This window comes from Lissotriton vulgaris, chromosome 8, assembly GCF_964263255.1.
Source record: "Lissotriton vulgaris chromosome 8, aLisVul1.2, whole genome shotgun sequence".
Lineage (NCBI taxonomy): Eukaryota > Metazoa > Chordata > Amphibia > Caudata > Salamandridae > Lissotriton > Lissotriton vulgaris.
The window spans coordinates 235,724,593-235,744,862 of NC_141696.1; the positions used below are offsets into that span (position 1 = coordinate 235,724,593).

Genomic DNA, 20,270 nt, shown 5'->3' on the forward strand with positions numbered 1-20,270 from the left:
GTGGTCAGATGACGTTGGTTTCCACAAGGATAGTGAGGGATATATATCTTCTGGAATTAAAGTGTAATTGGGCATTAGGTAGTAGAGTGCTGATCCCAAATAACATTGCAGGTGAAGGTGGCCAAAGCATTATTAATGTATATATACAGAAAGGGGGAAAAATTAGTATAAAGTGGAGTTGGAACACATAAAAAAAAGATTTAGAGGATTTATATGAAATCTACCCAAGAGATGTGCTCCTAATATTGGGTGATTTTAAACATAGATTAAACCCCCAAAAAACTGATGCTTGGCATAGCGAATTGTTAAAAGCGTACAATATAGAGTTTGCAATGTTCACCAGTGGAGACATTTCAAGACAAGACGTGGAGCTTGGCCTGCTGCTGGGGGCAATGTGGTTGGTATGTGTGAATGGCAGGAAAGAAACGGATCGGCCAGCAAGGCATACCTTTAAAGTAGGACAGCAAATGTGCCCTATAGACTATATTTTTATGCAGGCATGGTGTTTTCATCTAATACAACACTTTGAAATATTCAGCGTAGAAGGTAGTGATCACTTCCCATTACAGATGGGTACCGCCGAGACAGAAAGTGTTACAAGTAGATACTGAATATCCAAAGCGGCTTACAACCCGGATTAGCGAAGAATACATAAAGAATCTGAGTGCATTCCAGATATCAGTTGAGTTAGGTAATTTATCAACAGGGGAGGATATATCCTGGTATGAGGATAGAATAAAGCACAAATCAAACAACAAGAGAGTAAGGGTATAGGTATTCACTCTCTTAAATAAAGCAACCTGTAGAAAGCCTGAGGATAAAAATTAAACGGGGAAATTAGAGCTCAGCAAGTAAAGCTAAAGCAGATCCAAATAACAAACCATGGCTTGACGAAGCGTGCCGGAAAGTAAAGGCTGCAATTAGGCAATACGAAAGACGCCTTAGGCCTAGTTACAACAATGCAGTATCATTAGAACTTAAGAAGCTGAGGATAACTTATAAGGCAACCATTAGAGAAAAAAAAGATCTTTCAAAGAAAAATGCTGGATGAACTTACTAGAGTCAATAGAAGAAAAAAATGTCAAAGGCTTTTGGAAAGTGATACAAGAATGCCCAGGGAAAGGGGTAGGGACTATGCAATGCTCAGTTCCAGAGGATAAGTGGGCATTCTACCTTTTTGGAAATCTATGGCAAATGGCCAAGAGGGGGGAAACACCAGTAACCAGCTTGCCAAGAGTCCGGGAAGAAGTTATTGGGCAGTTCTCCCCAGGCCATATAAAGACCATAATAGCCAGATTAAATGTAATACGGGCTGCTGGCCCAGATAACCTACCTGCTGTTATTATAAAAACCAATCCAGAGTGGTGGGCAGAATTCCTTTCAAAGATGTTTTTGAGAATCTTAAATACAGGAATTATGCCGGATAGTTGGAAAGGGGCAATTATAAGACCGATACATAAAAAAGGCGATGTAAATTCCCCTAAAAATTATCGCCTAATAAATCTTCTGGATATTGGGGAAAAAGTATTCTCCAAAGTAATCCTAGGGCTACCGAAAGATTGGGCAGAAGATAACTTGATGGTACCCCCTGAACAGGGTGGATTTAAAGAAGGGCATTCAACGGTGGACCACTGCTTTGCTCTCTGGGCGGTCGCGCGGAAGTCGATAGAGCAGAGGGGAATCTTTTTTGCTGCTTTGTGGACTTCCACGCGGCATTAGACCTTGTGAGCAGGGAGCAGCTGTGGTCAACCCTGGTAGGCTATGAAATACATGATGACCTGCTAGCCTTTATACAGGCCCGCATTCAGACAACTGGGCCAAGGTAATCTTGGATGAGGAGGGAGGATTGTCAGGGAGGATCCAGATTGGAAATGGCCTGAGGCAGGGGTGTGTACTGGCTCCCCTGCTTTTTTCATTGTTTATTGCAGACCTACCATTGAAATTAGGAGCGGTCAGAGGGGCCAGCCCAAAAGTAGGAGTTAACCTTATATCTTGCCTGCTATATGCAGACGACCTGGTGATTGTGGACCAGACAGAGATGGGTCTCTAGAGAAAATTAAAATGTGTTTAATGAATACTGCTTAAACAAAAAACTAGTAGTGAGTATGGAGAAGACCAAAATATTATGTTTTGGTAAAAGCAGGACTAGGTTCCCTTGGTGCCTTGGCCCAGTTCTTCTAGAGGGTGACAGAATATAGATACCTGGGAATATGGTTTACGAGTAATCTGAAATGGTCCACCCAACTGGAGACTTCGAAAATGAGGGCACTGGCTACCGTGAAGGGTCTAAAAAGATTCAACAGCGTTTATGGTGAAATGCCAGATGGGCCGTTAATAAAGGCCTACTTAGCAATGATTCCTGCACAATTTTAAATGGGGCAGAGGTACTTCTTTTAAGTGGGAAAACATGTTGGGATAAAGAAGAGGGCAATAACCTGAAAAGCTTGTTCTCGCTACCAAAGGCATCAATTTTACAAGCGCCAAGATTAGAGCTGGGACTCACCTCTTGGGCAGTAACTGCCAGCATGGCCCGATACGCTTTTGGCAGCGCCTAGGGTTAGGGGAGTTTCAAAAGATCTCCCAGTGGTGTAGAGGTGAAATTGCCATTAGTGAGCTGTCATGGGCAAAAGAAACAAGAGCCTCTTTGAAGAAAGAGTATGGAAGGCTGGGTCTAAAGTTATGCCCTCAGCTAGGTCATGCAATAATAGGCAAAAGAGATCTAAGGTCTCAAGGAGCCGACATCTCCCGAACAGGTGATCGAGAATATCTCTTGCAGAAAACATCGGTGGCCCACATGATACAGGTGTTGGAATCAGAAGTACAACGGTATCCCTATTTAGATAGGTTACCTAACTACCACCTAAGACGTGAGGTACTAAAAGTGAGAATGGGAATAAACCCATGTTATGGAAATAACAGGGTTAAAAACCGCATGATAAATAGTGATGGTAAATATGTTAGGTACACACTGTGATATTGTTCATATTTTATTGGACTGTAGGTCGATTATAGATATACGAAAAGAGATTTTATGCCCGATATTTAAAAAATATAGAATTATGAATAGGATGCAAGCTGCTAATCTTCTAGTGGAATTGAAAGAATTAGATGTAGCCTGCGCTTTGGGGAAATTTATGAGTAAAATTAGGGTGTTTCTCCAGGGCATAGAGTAACAGGTGCATCAGATACGGAGTATAATATGAGAGTGTATTTTAAAGACTAATAGTACTGTAATGTATTTTAGAAGGATGGAGCATATATGATTGAAACCAGTGTGATATTAATATTTTTAAGAAGAAATCTGATCGGCACTTAAAGGAGCTGGGTTACTTTTTATGCAAGGATTAGGAGCTGCTTCAGTTTTTTCATAATATATTATGTTATGTGTTTTGATAAAGGTTTATAATATGTAAAGTGTATACTTTTATGGTTGTAACAAACCAAATTAAGTTTTATTGACTGACTGAGACAGGGTTTTGTCCACTCGCCACAGCAAATGGTCATCTAGGGGAGGTAAGTAGCCAATTGGCTACTACCCTTCACTCTAATTAACGCCCTTATTGAGTATTTAGGTGGCCCCGACACTAGCAACTTAGATTTGTCTGCCTGAAGACAGAAGGGCAAAGAAGAACCCCCAACATGAGAACTGAGAAGCAGCAACTGACTTGGCATCAACCCTGCCGGCCTGCCTGCTGTGCCCGACAACTGCACAGATTCGGCTCATCCAGAAAGTGGTGTCCCCTCCAAAAGCTGTATAAGAGTGACCCACGACTTCACCTGGCCAACAACATCTCCCTTGGAGTAGAGGAGCTGTTTCCCTTCATGTTTACAGGCACAAAAACAAGAGTTTCTGCCAGCACGCCTCCGCAGGACCAAACAGCACTGCACACGAGTCCCCTGGCCCGAGTTGCCGAGAACCGACGGTGCCCCTGAGGCACACCTTCAAGAGTCGAGCCCCCATTTGGGCTCCACCAGACCTGCCCCCCTGTCCCCACCTGCAGCCTCTCTTGCCAGACAGCAGGAACCGCAAGACCTCAGACCGCGAAAACCCGACACCAAGAAGCACCACTGCATCCAAACCCACAGCCTAGGGAGAAGGGACCAACGGGGTCCAGAGGCCCTCAAAAGCGGAGGCCACCTTTGGTTTTGGACAGGCCCTCTACAACCACGAGTGCCTCCCACAGTGCTATTCTGTCGGAGAAACCACCAATGGAGCTGAGCCCACCAGCCCGAGTTCCAGTGGAAGAGTGGAGTCCATACGTGCCTGAGCATCTAAACGACCGAGCCCTCCTGTGGGATCACCTGGACTGGCCCCCCAGTTCTTGCGTGCAGCCTGTTTGGAACTGGACCTTTCCCCATTGACTTCAATGGGGACCCCAGTGCTGAATTATACCTTTGCCCCAGAGCGGACCTGTTGGTGCTGCCTGGGACCTTGCCTCATACTTACCTTAAGTCCTGAAGAACAGTCCTTTAAGAGTGGCTGCCCATCCACAAAAGGGTGCTATTCAAAATCTTAGTAATCACCTTTAGGTCCTATCACCAGCTGGGTCCTACCTACCTGTCAAAAAGGTTCAGAAGATATGTGCCCTCCCGCTCACTCAGATCTTCCAACCTGAACCTGCTGGTGAGTCCCAAATTTAGACTAGCTACGAAAGGAGGAAAGTCCCTTGGAGTGCTGGGTGCTAGGGCCTGGAATAAACTACCACTCCAATTGCGCCATATCCCGTCAGAGAACCTTTTCCGAAAGGCACTAAAGACATGGATTTTTAAACTCACAGACACATCCTGTTTAGCCCTAGTCTAAACCCAATCCCTAGAGATACCAGACCCTGTCTTACTGGTGCCTCACTAGCTCCCCGGCCAAACACCTTCTAGACATGATTGGTCAGCGCCAAGATGCTCCGTGGAATGTAAGTTGCGCTTTACAAAAATATAATTACATTACATTTAAGTCACTGCTAAGTGCCCCAATTCAGTATAGGTTTCTTTCCCAAAGGATAACACTTTCGCTTTAGGTCATACAAGTGCCATTGTACTGATGTACATTGAAAAACCGTGATATCTCAACCAACAAAACAACACAAAAAGATTACTATAAAATGGTACGCACATCAAAAGCCTCCTATTATAATAATCGCATTTTAGAAGCTGAAAACTCTTCCAAAGAACTTTTCCAGATTTACAAGGAAATTTCTGTAGTTGAGTCTAACCCTACCTCCCAGAATGATTCAGTGGATACCTGCAATAAAATTGCCAAGTATTTCTCTGAAAAAATTACCAACATTTAAGCTAATTTTTCCACCAACATAAAATCTGGCACTGAATTCACAGAGAATGAAGACCATATAGGCACTCAAACCCGCCTTTGTGCCTTCTCTGTACCTCCTGCTGAAACGCTGATAAAAATCTGCAAAAGTATTAAATCTGGTTCGCCACGTGATCCCGCACCTCCTAAAATTCTTACCGCTAGTCTCCCGGTCCTGGAGCCGCATTTTACACACATGCTGCAAATATCATTCTCCACAGCTACTCTCCCCGCGGACTGGAAAAAAGCCATAGTGTTCCCCATTAAGAAAAAACCTAACCTAAGCCAGGATATATTGGAGAATCTACGTCCAATTTCTCTACTCCCTTATCTAGCTAAATTAGCTGAGAAAGTAGCTAATGCCCAACTTATGATCCATCTTGAAACCCAAAAAACCTTCCACTCCTCACAATCGGGCTTCAGATCGGGCTTCTCCACGGAGACAGCACTCCTCAGAGCGACTGAAACTCTGCGGGAGGGAGCTGATAAGGGCAAAACCATGGCCTTGATCAAGTTGGACCTCAGTGCCGCGTTTGACACTGTAGCTCACTCCATACTGCTACAGTGTCTAAACAGAGCGGGAGTCACAAATGAGGCTCTAGGTTGGTTGAAAGCTTTTCTTACCAACAGAAGCTTTCAGGTCCAAAGAGGGACCTATCTTTCAGACAGCTTGATCTTAGAACAGGGGGTACCTCAGGGCTCCGCCCTGAGCCCTACCCTGTTCAACTTATATATGACACCTTTGGCAGAGGTGGTCCAATCGTTCGGCGTAGAGCTTGTCTCTTACGCCGACGATACCCAACTCCTGATCTCCCTGTCTCAATCCCCCTCCTCTGAGGCTGATAATTTTAAATCCTGCATGTGCAAGCTGGCTGTATGGATGAATGAGCACTGCCTCAAATTAAATGGAACAAAGACAGAGGTGATTATAATAGGAGGGAACAACACCAAATGGACCCAAGATTGGTGGCCCACATGTCTGGGACCAGTACCTACCCCTAGTCAGGAGGCCAAGAATTTAGGTGTCTGGATAGACAACAAACTTTCCTATGACAGTCATGTCAAAAAAACAGTTGGAAAGTGTTTTGGAGTTATGAAGACGCTTAGCCGCACTATGGATCTGCTCCCATTGAGTTCCAGGCGAACCCTAACGCAGGCTCTTATCACTTCCCGTATAGACTATGGGAATGTGCTGCTGCTGGGCACTTCCGAAAAAAACATTAGAAAACTGCAAGTCCTCCAAAATTCAGCGGCACGTCTCGTGCTAAGACTCCCACGCAGAGCCCCCTCGAAACCTTCTTTGGATACTCTGCATTGGCTGCCCATCAGCAAGAGGATAGTATTTAAGGCACTTCTATGGTGCCACCGGATCATTCATCAAAGAGCCCCCTCCTACTTATCTGACTTAGCCTCTCCCTACGAACCCCACAGATCCCTACGTTCTAAGGGAACTAGTCTGCTTGTAAAAACGCGTCCAAGAAAGGCTAGACTTGGAGGCAGGTCTTTTCGTACTTTGGCAGCCAAGAAGTGGAACACCCTCCCCATGAACATCAGACAGGAAGAAAACGAAACATCCTTTAGGAAACAACTAAAAACTTACCTTTTCACTATCTAGCCACCGCCTGCTGCCTATCCACCCATGCAACACTCTCTCCACAGCGCGGGGACACGCCGGGAGGCGTCACCAGGCGCTTTATAAACTCCTATAATAATAATAATGTTTTCTGTATACTTACATAACAGTGATATCCCAAATACATAGTTCTTAGAGTTAAAAATATATATATAAAATAAGTGTTCTTTTCTAAATTGGTTTGGATCTCTTTTTAGAGTGTGTTGATCATTATTGACTCTGTGTGTGTGACAAATGCTTAACACTCCTCTCCGATAAGCCTAAGGCTGCTCAACCACACTATCCCCAAATAGAGCACCTTGAGATTGCTAGAGCAACCCCCTTATTAGGGCTACCTCGACTCTTTACACAGCACACCTCTTTTTGGTATACTATATTAGGAGCCATCTTCCTACAGGCAACTTCTGCGAAATGTTGTGAGAGATATGGGGGGGATGATCTGCGTTATTTCTTATACAGCATGGGAGCAGTGGCCAGGAGGAAAGGTGAGCTTGTTGAGAGAAGGTATTAGCTTCCCAAAGTCTCTATTCTCTGTCTTCCAACCCATTAGAGCAGAAATTAAGTAGTCAGGGTTCTGCTTCGAGGAAGAGGAAGCCTGGACAACAAAACTCTAAAACTGCGTTAGCAGCTGTCAAAATGTTTGGATCCTAAGTAGATAGATGATGATGGTGAGCAACACGGCAGTTGACTACAAAGGTAGACACTGTTTTTTTCCAAGCGACTAAAATCGGGTCCATCAACCCCTTGTTGAAGAGGAGCAACGTTTCAAAGGAGGAGAATCTAGTGATAGAATTTCTGTGCCACTAGCCTTGTTCTCCTCCACTAGGAAAGGCAACTCAACAACCACCAAGGCCTTGCGAAATACAGTCATAAATGAGGCAACATCTTCCATTGGAAGCCGGAAGGACAGTTCAAGTACACCTCCGAATAGATGTCCGAACAACTGGCATTCTGCAGGGCCAGAGAACAACTGTCCGGGTGAGGGAAGACGACTGCCCAAACCGCTGCTATTATCAATGTTGAGATATACAATGTCTAGCACCTGAATGTGATCCAAATCAGAAAAAAAACTTCTGCAGCTGACCAATGTATTTATCCTTTAAATCGGCTATGTTTTGTATCAGATCCAAAGTCAGGGCCAGTGGTGCCGTGACAGGCTGAAGCAACTGGCGAAGGACTTCCACTGATGAGACATCAGGAAGAGTGAGAACGTGGTGGACCCACAGTGGGGATGAAGATGCCAGCGCAAGTCTGGCTGGTAGTCAGAAGGTATCTTGGGGCCCACAGGCATGCTAGATGGAGTCATGGTGGAGCATAAGAGGGCTACCATCACCTGTAAGAAAGCTGCCAACTGTGCAGGGTCAGAGCGAGGAACTAGTAACACCATAAAGGGAGCAAGAGGCTTCACTTCTGGGGCAGAATCTGGCGTCAGATCCACTTCACCAAGATAAGCTCCAAAGACAAAGTCGATACAAGAATTGGGGGATGATGCTGCGGACTAGAAAAGGAACAATGTTTTCCCTGAAAGTGGCTTGGTTCCCTGCTTTGAGGCATTTTGCTCTCAGAGTAACCCATTTTGATGAAGCGGTGAAGGAGGGATGTATGTAAACAAAGTATGCTTCATTATTTATGCTTGCATGCAATCTATAGAGTTTGACCTATTTCCCCTATCAAGTCTGTCAATGAGTTTTTAGTGGGACTGGAATCAGGAATTCTTTGACTCCTAAATATTTATAGAATCTCTGTATGTAAACAATCTAAATCAATCATCAAAATGAAGAAAAAATGTAAACTTTGGTGGATGGCTAAAGGAGTATGCTATTTTATTGGAGCAAACGAAAACTTGAGAGGCGGAACCTAGAGAAATAAATACTGATTACGTTAGTGAAAGACTCCACACCAATTATCTTATTAGGAAGAATAGCATAATAATTTCCATCTCCAAGAATTCCAAAAATAAGAGTAATGACTTATAAAAAGTGAGGACAGTAAGAGATTGCTGGCTCATCAGCAAAAGGGTGAAAACAATCCATTTGTTACGAATGCTTATATAGCCCTTTATAGGACCCTGAATAGAAGACAGATGTGAAAAAGAGAAGAGATTTTTCTATTGCTATGTGTTGCTTTGGGGGAAATACTTCAATCTGCCTCTAAGCCACACGCTGGACAGGTAACCACAAAGTAAATTTAGACCTTAAAGAGCCCTTGAAAACCTTTAAACCATAGAAAGCGTTGAATGTGTCTGCCTTCCAATTTACCTTGTCCTTGTGTGATACTGTATGCACTCTGCCAGCTGTGTGCAAAAGTTCTGGGAGGTACTCAGAAAGCCAAGATCAAATTTATTCCACACACATCATCCAAATGCCGTCTGGTGTGTCAGCACGATTGAACTGAGATAGGATTTGTACTTGTGGCGGCCTGGTGATTGAAGATAATAACAAGGATGAGAAATGTTTAGTTTTTTTTATAGAAAAGATGCTTAGCAGAAAACTAGTCAATATTTAGCCATGAGATAGGAAAAGCAACAGTCACCTTGACTGACCTTTTTCAGAGAAGGAACTCTGATTAGACGGGCAGAGGAATAGCAAAGCAAACTCCGAATGTGATGGACTGCTATTTACGGTATGAAATGAAAATAAAATGAGGAATTTAAAAAGCGCGACGTGACCCGGAGGTATCTAGGAGCTGGAGACACCCAGGAGACAGTACTTTCCTAAATGATGTTACTGATATAGCCATGTCTTAAGAGCTTCCTAAATTTGAGCAGGTTATATTCATTTTTCAGGCTGGTGGGAAGAGTTCTACAGTTTAGTGGTGGTGTAGGAAAAACTTTTGCCTCCTCATTTTGCTTCTGAAATAATGGGGATGGCAAGGTTGCCCCTGTTGGATGATCTGAGTATGTAGGGACTGAGGAGTTGCAATAATTGTCGAGGGCCTTTACCATGTATGGCCTTGAACGCAATACATAGGGCTTTAAATTGGATGCGCTTGCCGATCGGCAGCCAATGTAACTCTGAGGGCCTTGGAGGCTAAGTCGAACCGAGTGAGCCAGAGCAGAACTTTGGCAGCGGCGTTTTGAGTAGTCTGCAATTTATGTAGACTGCGTTTGCTTGCGCTAGTCAGAAGGGCGTTGCAGTAGTCTAGTCTTGAACTAATCAAGGCTGTGACCACTGTTTTCCTGAGCTCGAGTGGGATGAAAGGAAGTATTTTCTTCAAGATTTTAGGAATGAAGAAGCATGTTGCTGTAGTGTGGCTGATCTGGGGGTATCAAACAAGACTCCCAGATTCTTAACCTTATCAGCTGGGGAAGGAGGAGGGCATATGTGACTTGGCCACCAGTTGTCTGACCAAACAATGGGTGAATTACCAAAAAGCATGACTTCTGTTTTTGGAGAGTTGAGCTTAAGACAATTTGCAGGCATCCACTTCTCAACATGACTTATGCAGCTTTTAAATTGGGGCGCTGTGTCTACGGACAAACTATTGATAGACACTATGATTTGTGTTTCGTCCACATAAGACACTAGCGAGAATCCAAAGGTTTTTTATCAGTTTGGCCAACGGGGTGACGTAGAGATTAAAAAGAGTGGGGCATAGGCACTCCGCAAGGGAATGTGAAGTCTGGGGAGACAAATGGATCAAGCGCTATGGATTGTATCCTGTTTGACAGGAATGATTTGAGTAGGGTGAGCGCTTTATCCCTGATTCCCAGTGAAGCAAGGCGATTGACCAGCACATCATAGTTAACGGTATTGAATGCCGCTGAGAGATCTAAAAGTATGAGGGCAGCACTCCCACCTTTGTCAAGGTTCAATCTGAGTTCCTCCGTGGCTGTGATCAAGGCCAGTTCCGTACTGTGGTGGGTGCAAAAGCCAAATTGCACTGATCCAGGATATCGCCCGCCGTGAGGAAGGTGGATAGTTCTTCATTAAGGTATTTTTCTATGATTTTAGCTGGAAACTGTAGTTGGAGGGATCATCAGGGTCCAAATTTGGCTTTTTCAGGAGTGGTAATATAGAGACTTTTTTCCAGTCAGTGGGAAAGGTTCCTGATAGGCCAGAGAGTGGGTCCCACGATTTCTGGGGCCAGATGCAAGGTTTTGGGAGGGCATGGGTCAGAGGGAGCCCCTGACTTAACTGAGGAGATCAATTCAATAGTACGATCGAGAGAAATTGGCCGAAACATATTTAAAGTGGTGATGAGGGGGGTGGGGGGTGGGGGGGAGGGATGGGGGGGCTGGCAGTATTAGTTTGATGGGATGAATTGGTACTTTTGTTTTTCTCCATGAGTGCAGATGAATTGGCTTGGGATGTAAAGCCGTTGAAGACTTGGTTGACTCTTAGTTGGAAGGCATTTGGAAGCTTGTTGCAGAATTGGCGGCTGTTGCCCTGACTTTGGATTTCAGGGAGCTTGGAGAGTTTTTTTTACAGTAGCAAACAGTTTTTTTGCACAGCCATTAGATGCTTCAATGCTTTCCTTGATGAAGTCGGATTTAGCTTTGAGAATGAGCTATTTGTAAGTTTGCATGGCCAGGCTATATTCTGATTTAGTTTGATCATTATTAGTAAGTCTATATTTCCTTTCAAGTTTTCTGCAGGTCTGTTTTTGCTCTTTCAGGGATTTATTGAACCAGGGTTCAGGTCATCTGCTGGAGTACCGTGTAGTTAGGGGGCTAATTGTTGTCCAGCATGGTTTATCCACGAGTGGTAGTTTGTCACTGCCACATCTAGGTTTGCCAAAGTGGGTTTACGCGAGCTTTATAGTGTCTTACATAGTTCATCTCTCTCAATTTTATGCCAGGGCTGGGAGCGGAGAGCTTTTTTAGCTAAAAAGATGGGTTTTTTGGGGGGTAGGCAGATTTTAAACAGTACTACTCTCTGGTCTGACCAAATAAGTAGTAAAGTTTTATTCCAAAGAAGGTTGGGATGGTCTGAGAAGATTCCATCCAAGCAGTGCCCTGCTGAGTGAGTTGTTTCTTTGACCATTTGACTTAGTCCTACGCTGGCCATATGGTCTAAGAGGGCATCTGTATCTGTGTCGGAGAAGTTTCGAGATGGAAATTAAAATCCCCAAGGAAGGTGCAATTCAGTATTCTTGATTTTGGTTCAAGCAGCTGGCCTATGGAGTTTAGAAAATTGAGTGAAGCTATTAGCGGCCGATAGATGAGGGTACCATTAAAAGTGTTCTGGTTATCAACTTTTATTTTGAAGGTGGCTACTTCCCCTTCTACGAAGTCGGGGATAGCATTGAACTGAATATTAAAGCAATTTCTGGCTATGAGTGCTATACCCCCCCCCCCCTCTTTTCCCCACTCTGTCTTTCCTATAGATGTTAAAACCATCTGGATGGGCTCACAGAAGATCTGGCTCCGATGAAGGATTGGCCCAGGTTTCTGTGATGAAGGCTATATCAATAGGGTGCTCCTTCATGAGGTTGTGAAATGCTAATGCATTTTTGATGAGCGATCTAGTATTGATGAGTAAGCAACGAGTCATCTTAGAACTTGAGTAAGGGATTGTTTGCTTGGTATACCAGCATCTTGCTTGATGTAAGGGAAGACTTAATAGCACCGTTGTGCAGTGAGGGCATACTTTTCCCCTTGAATCTGACCAGGGTCATAAGGGGTGCTCAGGCAGGGTTCTCTTATGGTTTTAAGGTGCTGTAAAGTTTCTCTGGAGTACTGTAATGGTGGGCAGCTTAGGCCGTCCGGGGTGAATCCTGCATAGTGCCTTGCACTGTGCGCGGACGGGCGCATACTGGCTTGCCTTATGGGCGCCAGCTGCGCGTGTCCGCTGCAGCATGCGCCTCATAAAGAGCCAATTGCTACAAAACTAGAGCGCTGACCTCCACGGAATTGAGGACGGAAGTAGGTTCCTCGAATGGAAGCAAGTCCCGCCCTCCGCTCAAACGGCACAACAGCTCGGCGGAACAGGCCAGGGACTGACAGTATGGACCTCTTCCCTGGAGCATGTTAGGACAGCAGCAGAGCACCTTAAAAAGCACATTGGCTACGGGGAGAGAAGAAGCACACAGTGATCTGATTGATCAATAAAAGCCTAGCTGCTGTATTTTCAATAAGTCGTAGCCTGGATAACATTAAATTAGGAAGATCAAGATAAAAGTAATTGCACTAGTCAAGTCAAAATACAATAATTGTTGAACCTGCATGGGTCCTCCTCCCTGAGCCATTACATGACCTAAGGGACCCATCTCCCAGGGAGACACATTCTGACATTAAGGGGAGGGGCCATGTGGTTCACTACCAGAGTCATTACATGGACCCAGGGATCCCATCCCCAGTGGCTTGAACAAATTAAAAGTTGCCCAGGAGAGTGCAGGCAAGGAGTTTAGATTTCTGTTGCCTTCTTCTGCTCTCTCTGAGGCAGTGAACAACTCGGTGTCCTTGCAGGGTTGGGGTTCCGCCGGTTACACTGCTGCCATGTTCCTCTAAAACAAACAATACAATGCGAATGGTACCCCCGGGGCCTACAGAAGCCTCTGGGAGGGGTCCGCACGTCCTCCCTCCCCATTAAAAAGATATTGGTCCCAGGAGTTGGGGTCCCCAGGGCCATTACATGGGTTGGGAAGGGGGACTGCATGTCTCCTCTCCCAAAAAGAAATAAATGCATCTTTCTCACCCGTGAGTGCTATGGTTTGGTTCCTGATGTAGGGACTTTTTGGTAAACAATTTGTTTGGTGCAGGTCACATGCACACCGGAGGCACTGGTCTACAAATAGTACGGCAGAGTGTGTTGCAATTGATGGAATATATATTTCTATGCAGGATCACATCTGCACCTCCACCGGAGGTGCCAATTACCAACTGTATGCTCTTAGCAAATTAAAGCCTTTCCATTCCACTACAGATCAAGACAGCAGTTCAAATACTTGTGATTGCCAAACAAGACTACGGTAGTGCAACCCTCATCGGCCTATCGAAAGGAAAACTGGAGCCTCTGAAGATAACCCTGAAAACGAGTGCAGGGCTCATCCCAGGATAAAAAAGAAGTGATCATAACACTCCAGGCCTCATAGGACTGAACTGACTACTCTCTGAGGATCCATCTAAAAATTGTGTGCATGACTCAAAGCTCTTCACTACAATACTCACTCTAACCTACCTAGCAGGAACAAAACATCACAAAGCACAAGTCCCTCCAACTGAAGCTCTACAAATTCAACAAAAAGAATACCTGCACGTGCGCTTTCTCCAGAATTGCCCCAAAAATCTAGAACTCTCTTCCACCTGAGACCTTGACCAATCCCTCAACAGCCCTCTTCAAAAAAGAAGCCAAGCTTTTACTAAAGAACAGATTCCTTCCTCAATGATGATGTAACTTTGATATAGGCAATTATATATATATATATTTTTTTTTTCTTCTTTTTTTTTCAGGTCCATGTAAATATTTTTACTTAGAACAGATACTTATCTATATGGATCTGTATGGCTGGTCTAGGAAATGGTACTCATGAGTTGTAATTAGTTAGTTCAGTGGACATCATTATGTGGCCTGGCATGGGTGATGTTATTTGTAAAAACCTGCTCTAAATATTGTTGTCTTCTATGCTTTCACATACATCAAATTATTTAGATACACTGACAGTTGAACATGCTCAACATCTATGGTGATTTTTCACAATCCAATTGACTTGTTTTCCCCAGTGTCTCATGAGGACTACTACATATGATCATCTTTAACTGTAAATGTTCTAATTGAATACACGGTAGAGTTACAGAAATGGTAGTTTTGTCTGAAAACACATAAAAGGAACACAATGATGGAATGACTGTGTTGTTTATTAAATACAATCAGATATCACTGTAGTAGTCCAGTATTAACTTAACATCTACTATGAAGCCGCCATAAGGTAAATGTTTAATGTACCTTACACTTTCTATGTATCTCCATATTAAATATAATTTATTTTTTCTGATACCTGCAAAAATATTGTTAATATTTGTGGAAGCTCTTCATGTTTAGACACATTTGGTTAGTTCTGAAAATATTTTTAGCCCTTGTGTTGTTTTAGATTTATATCTGGAGTATATATATCTATATTCTTTTTTTTTTTTACCAAGGCCAACACAACCAACCAAAACCGTCACAACAGGAGGACAACAAAGGCAAAAAGGAAACAAGCATTTACAATGCAACGGTTTCGCCTTCGGAAAAGTTTGAGCCATTGGCATTCTAAATGGCAAACTTTTTATTTATGTGTTGGTTTTGAAAACAGATAAATAAATGGCATTCTCATTTACAATGCCAATACACACACCCACACAAGAGCCCCCCACACACACACACACACAAGAGCCCCCCACACACACCACACAAGAGCCCCCCACACACACACACAAGAGCCCCCCCCACACACCACACAAGAGCCCCCCACACACACCACACAAGAGCCCCCCACACACACCACACAAGAGCCCCCCACACACACTAGATGTTCTGCCTGCGGCGGCGTGTGCTGCCATCTAGATCAAGGGTCTCCAAACCGGTTCTAGAGGGCTGGATCCATGCCAGATTTTTTAAATTACTACATGTATCTCAATGGGGATATCCAAAAAATCTGGCATGGATCCTACCCTCCAGGACCGGTTTGGAGACCCCTGATCTCGATGTTCTACCTGCGGCAGCGTGTGCTGCCATCCAGAAGTTCTGCCTGGGGCGGCGTGTGCTGCCATCCAGTAGTTCTGCCTGTGGTGGAGTGTGCTGTCATCCAGAAGTTCTGCCTGTGGTGGAGTGTGCTGCCATCCAGTAGTTCTGCCTGTGGTGGAGTGTGCTGCCATCCAGAAGTTCTGCCTGTGGTGGAGTGTGCTGCCATCCAGTAGTTCTGCCTGTGGTGGAGTGTGCTGCCATCCAGTAGTTCTGCCTGTGGCGGTGTGTGCTGCCATCCAGTAGTTCTGCCTGCGGCGGTGTGTGCTGCCATCCAGAAGTTCTGCCTGCGGTGGCGTGTGCTGCTATCTAGATGTTCTGCCTGCGGCGGCGTGTGCTGCCATCCAGAAGTTCTGCCTGCGGTGGAGTCTGCTGCCATCCAGAAGTTCTGCCTCCAGTCAGTGCTTCTCGCAGCAGCGGGAATGACGTGAGATTCATTGTGTAGTCCCCCACCGGCAGCTGGAAGCAGGCTACTTAACCTGCACTGTAGCGAGACTGATCGTAAACAGTGACTTGTTAAATAACTGAGCGCTATGAACTTCACTCCCAGGAAATCTACACCTAAGCCTTGATGTTTGTCTAAGAGAGACTCTAACCCCAAGGGGAGAGCTGCCAAGACATACAAATGGAGGGGGTCGTAGGAAATACCCAGGAGAGGAAGTGGGATGGGGCAGGACACAATGCACAGGAGCCAGTACATGTTTTGTAAAAGTTACCTTTTCTGTGGCGTATATTGTTTGTTTGTAAATGAAAGTACTTTTCATGACTAAAGTAAAGCGCTGGGTTGGACAATTGTGTTACCCCTGAGAGTCAGGTGCTGAAGGGGTCGTTACTGGCCCAGTTTGCAGATCCATAGTAGAAAGGACCCTAGGACATCCGAGGGAAACCTCTCCCAGCCTTCACCGCTGAGAACCAGTGGCCCCTGTGGCCCTATGACTGGTGTCTGACATACTGCATCAACTCGTGCCCTGAGGAGCGGTGGTCCCCGCTGCATCTTTTCTGTGCTTAGCCTTCTTCATCCCAGTCCAGCTGCTGGAACCGGCCCCGTGCGCTTTGCAGCTCCTCGAGCAGTGCTTCTGGCTCGACCCTGGCATGGCGAGTTTGAGAGCTCATGAGCATTGGTTTACGAATGGGAAGTGTGCAGAGTCGGAGTCCGTGCTCCTGGGATCTTCCAGCACCAGTGAGTGCGTACCCCGTGAAAGCCGCGGCTTCAGAAACACGAGGCTCGGCAGGTAAACCCAGCGATCCGCCCTGGCTCAGCACCTTGAACGAGTCGCAGTGGGCTGAGATGTGTACGGTGCTCTCTTACCTACCACTGACTGCTTCCAGAGCGCCGTTGGTTGTCATTGCCCATGCCCCACTCCTTGTTACACCGTTTATAGCGCGTATTTAAAATGCTGGGCCCTATTGCTGGGTAGAGGAAGCAGGACATTCTGCTTGCCTCGGTTCGTCGCCATTCCCGGAAAGAAATTCCTTTTGTGCGTTTCTGTGAGCCCTTCTGTTTAGGCCATACAGCACTGGCCTGTGTGTGTTTACTCTTTTCCCTGCGAGTGTTAGAGCCAGCCAGGCTCTGTGTGTTCTCGGGCGTTGCACATACCTGCCCCGACTCCTTGTGATGATCTGTGTGCGTCGGTGTGTTCGTGCGGGGCAGTGTGCTGCTGCGCCCTGCCCTCGCTGGCAGCGGCCTCTCCGGGAACTCGAACACCCCCGCCCCCCCCCGTCTCCGCCGCCGTCTAGCAGTGCCGGGGCTCAGCTGGCAGCGCCCACGCGGTTGTGAATGAGATTTGTACCAGCAATAAAGCGCCAAGAGGCGGCTGATGAAACTCGTGTTCAGTGCCCCCCGCGGCCCCTGCGCGCCTTTCCTCTGCCTGGTGATCGCCGGGTCAGGGGCCCGCCGGTTCGGAAGTAGGCCACGCTGCCCGCTGTGACTGTAGCGCTTGCTGGCGCGGCGAGGCGCTGCCGAGTGCGCAGTACAAGTCCCTCCTGCATGCCGGGCGGACACAGAGCTAAGCAGGTTAGCGCAGTGTACACTTGCTCCACCGCAGCTCTGGGTCCGGGTTGTATGTGCACTCTCTCCGTCTGTCCCCAGGGGAGTTGTCTGTCTGTGTACAACTTTTCAGAGTTTATCGTAATCGTTGTACGGATACGATCTGTCTCACCCTTCTGTCCCATTTCAGCATGTTTTTAGCTCGTGTCTGCAGATGGGTTTATCTGTCCAAGACCTGCTGTGGACCGTACCCATTATTTACAGGGGGCCTGGGTGAGCCTGTTGCTTCTATCCCCTGGATTTCTTGTCACTCTTGCTTGGATCTTGATCAATGACTTTCTGTTGGTATTAAATGTCGGATCATGCATACATCGTTTCATGCAGCAGGCTGCTGGTAATCATGCATACTACATTCAGAGGTGTTCGCAAAAAAACTATTTCCTTCATCCCTGTTCCCTGCATCAGCCTCCGCAGCAACTCCATAGAAGCGACCAGAGTAACAGATACACATCACCACTTAGTCTCGAGGGTACCACCCTTCATCAGCTGAAGATGTTTGCACCCATGTAGGAAGCAGGGAGGGTCAGTATCATCAGGTGCAACACGAGCTTCTAGTCGGGCGAACATGGTGTATCGAAGTCCGCCTTGTCTACCGTTCAGTAGCGTGGAAGTGAGATGAAGGCTACTTCGTAAAATGTGTGTAATTAAAAATCAAGAGGTATTTTATGATTAAGCAAGACCAACACTGCTAACATTGAACCAGTCACAGCAGAGTTGTAGCATTTCAAAGTACCAGCTCGTTCCATGGTAGCTCCTCCATTATGCATGGACAGTCAGTGACCTTCCTGTGCAGTGCTCAACAGTGGTCATTGGAGGCACTCACGGCGCTCCCTCGGCGAGGTCGGGTCGGTCTTCCCCGGCTTCGTCACTCCCACGCAGCTTCCTACCAAGCAGGGCGCCGAGGACCAATCCGGTCGCGGCGTTCACGCCAAGCCTCCACACACGCCCGGGAGTCAGCCATTGACAGCGCGGCTCCCAGGGACCTGCCCCTGGATGATGCTGAGCCGGCAGCCAATCAGTGCGCGGCCTCGGCGATGACGCGGCGGCGCTGGGCCAATCCCAGCGCGGCGTTACTGGAGGGGCTCGTCTTGCTGGGCCAATAGGAGCGCGGCGGCTTCGATCTTTGCTGCTGCAGCTCCTGGTCACGAACGGCCGCTTTGGAGGGTGTTTCTGGCCCCGGGCCGCGACGGTGATTTGGCGGCAATAGATTTTCGGGGCCCCAGGTCGCGGTTAGACCGTTTCTAACCAGCAGATCAACAGGGGGGATCCTGGGCGCAGGGAAACACCGCGGGCCTCGTTTCACCCCTGAATCTGTGCCAGCAGCAAGCACGGCCCGGCCGGACCAGACACGGGGGCGTTCCCGGCGTCGCGTGACGTCGGCAAAAGCCAAAGAATCTCGGGAACGCCCCCGTGTCTGGTCCGGCTTTGACGGACGCCTCTCTGTTCCAATGGCTAGCCTCCATTTATGGAGCTAGCCAATGAAGCAGAGAGGCGTGTTCAAGTCACCCATACTAGAAACTACAGATTTCTCTGGAGGAGGAGCCTAACGGCTCCGCCCCCCAGCGAAACCTAACAAACACAAAAATGAAGGGTGTTGGGCAGGACGCTGGGGAGCCATGACAATATCTTGATGGATGGTCTCATTGTTCTCTCAAACAACAATAATAGCGTGGCAGAGGAGACAGTATGTTGCTGTACTGCCAAATTGCTCTATATATCGCAATTCTGCCTGAAAAGAGGTATTGTCACAGCGGAACCAGGAGCAGGTACTGGTGGAGGGAGGGATGTACTGGGCATAGTTGGAGATGCTGGTGGAGCAAAAGAATTAGAAGGTGCTACTGGCGAGGCAGATTCAGTGTGTGATGGTAGAGGTGACTGAAATGTTTTAATCAAAAACAAAGAATTACCAACTGACCTTTGCTTGCTTTTTTGCTTGTTTCTTTGCTTTTTTCTGTAGGTGTTTGCTTGTACCAGATGGCTCGTCTTTCTCCTTTACATAGCTTTCATTGTCATCATTTTCCTCACTGTTCCTTTCAGCAACTACTGGTGCAATTTTTTGCACAGGACCCTTTTTACAAGTCTAAAAAAAAAAAAAAAAAAAAAAGATTACATCAACAGCATTTATGAGTAAATTATATGTAAAAAAATAGATTTCAGAAAGAACAACCACTGTATCAGATCAATATTGCCTAGGATTGGATTACAACCCATACTCCTCTACAAGAGAAGTTGGAATTCCAACATCAGCTTGATTGCCCTGAAAGAAATTAGGTGGTCCTAGCAAGGGCCCTTGGAAGGGTGTCATCATGAACCAATTCAAGTCTAGTCAAGTCTAGGTACAGTTACTCTTTATTCTCACTCACAAGAATACCACCAACAAAACAGTACATCTAGAAAATGAATTTGTTTGTGTTGTAACGTAGAGGGCAAGGTAAAAAGGGTATGGTATGGCAAGTTAAGTATGCATTTGCTTGCAGGGCATGGGGACTAAAGTCCACTGCATAGTTTTGAGAAACTGTGTTGCCTTACTCTTGCAAATTTCTATGTGGCCCTGTGTCTCCCCCCACTCTAGCTAGTGAGCCAAATAATCAGCAATAGGACACCCTGGGATAACTGTGCCCT

General features: G+C 46.2%; 1 protein-coding gene across 3 annotated transcripts in view; it reads right to left on the reverse strand.

The window, feature by feature from the left end:
* The window catches only part of USP16 (ubiquitin specific peptidase 16), a 351,578-nt gene that overhangs the window by 91,353 nt on the left and 239,955 nt on the right, over positions 1-20,270 (reverse strand). For all 3 annotated transcript variants that reach the window (XM_086934020.1, XM_086934021.1, XM_086934019.1), the window contains exon 13: positions 19,564-19,728. In XM_086934020.1, coding sequence (XP_086790146.1) covers positions 19,564-19,728 — 165 coding nt within the window. The remainder of the gene's footprint in view (positions 1-19,563; positions 19,729-20,270) is intronic.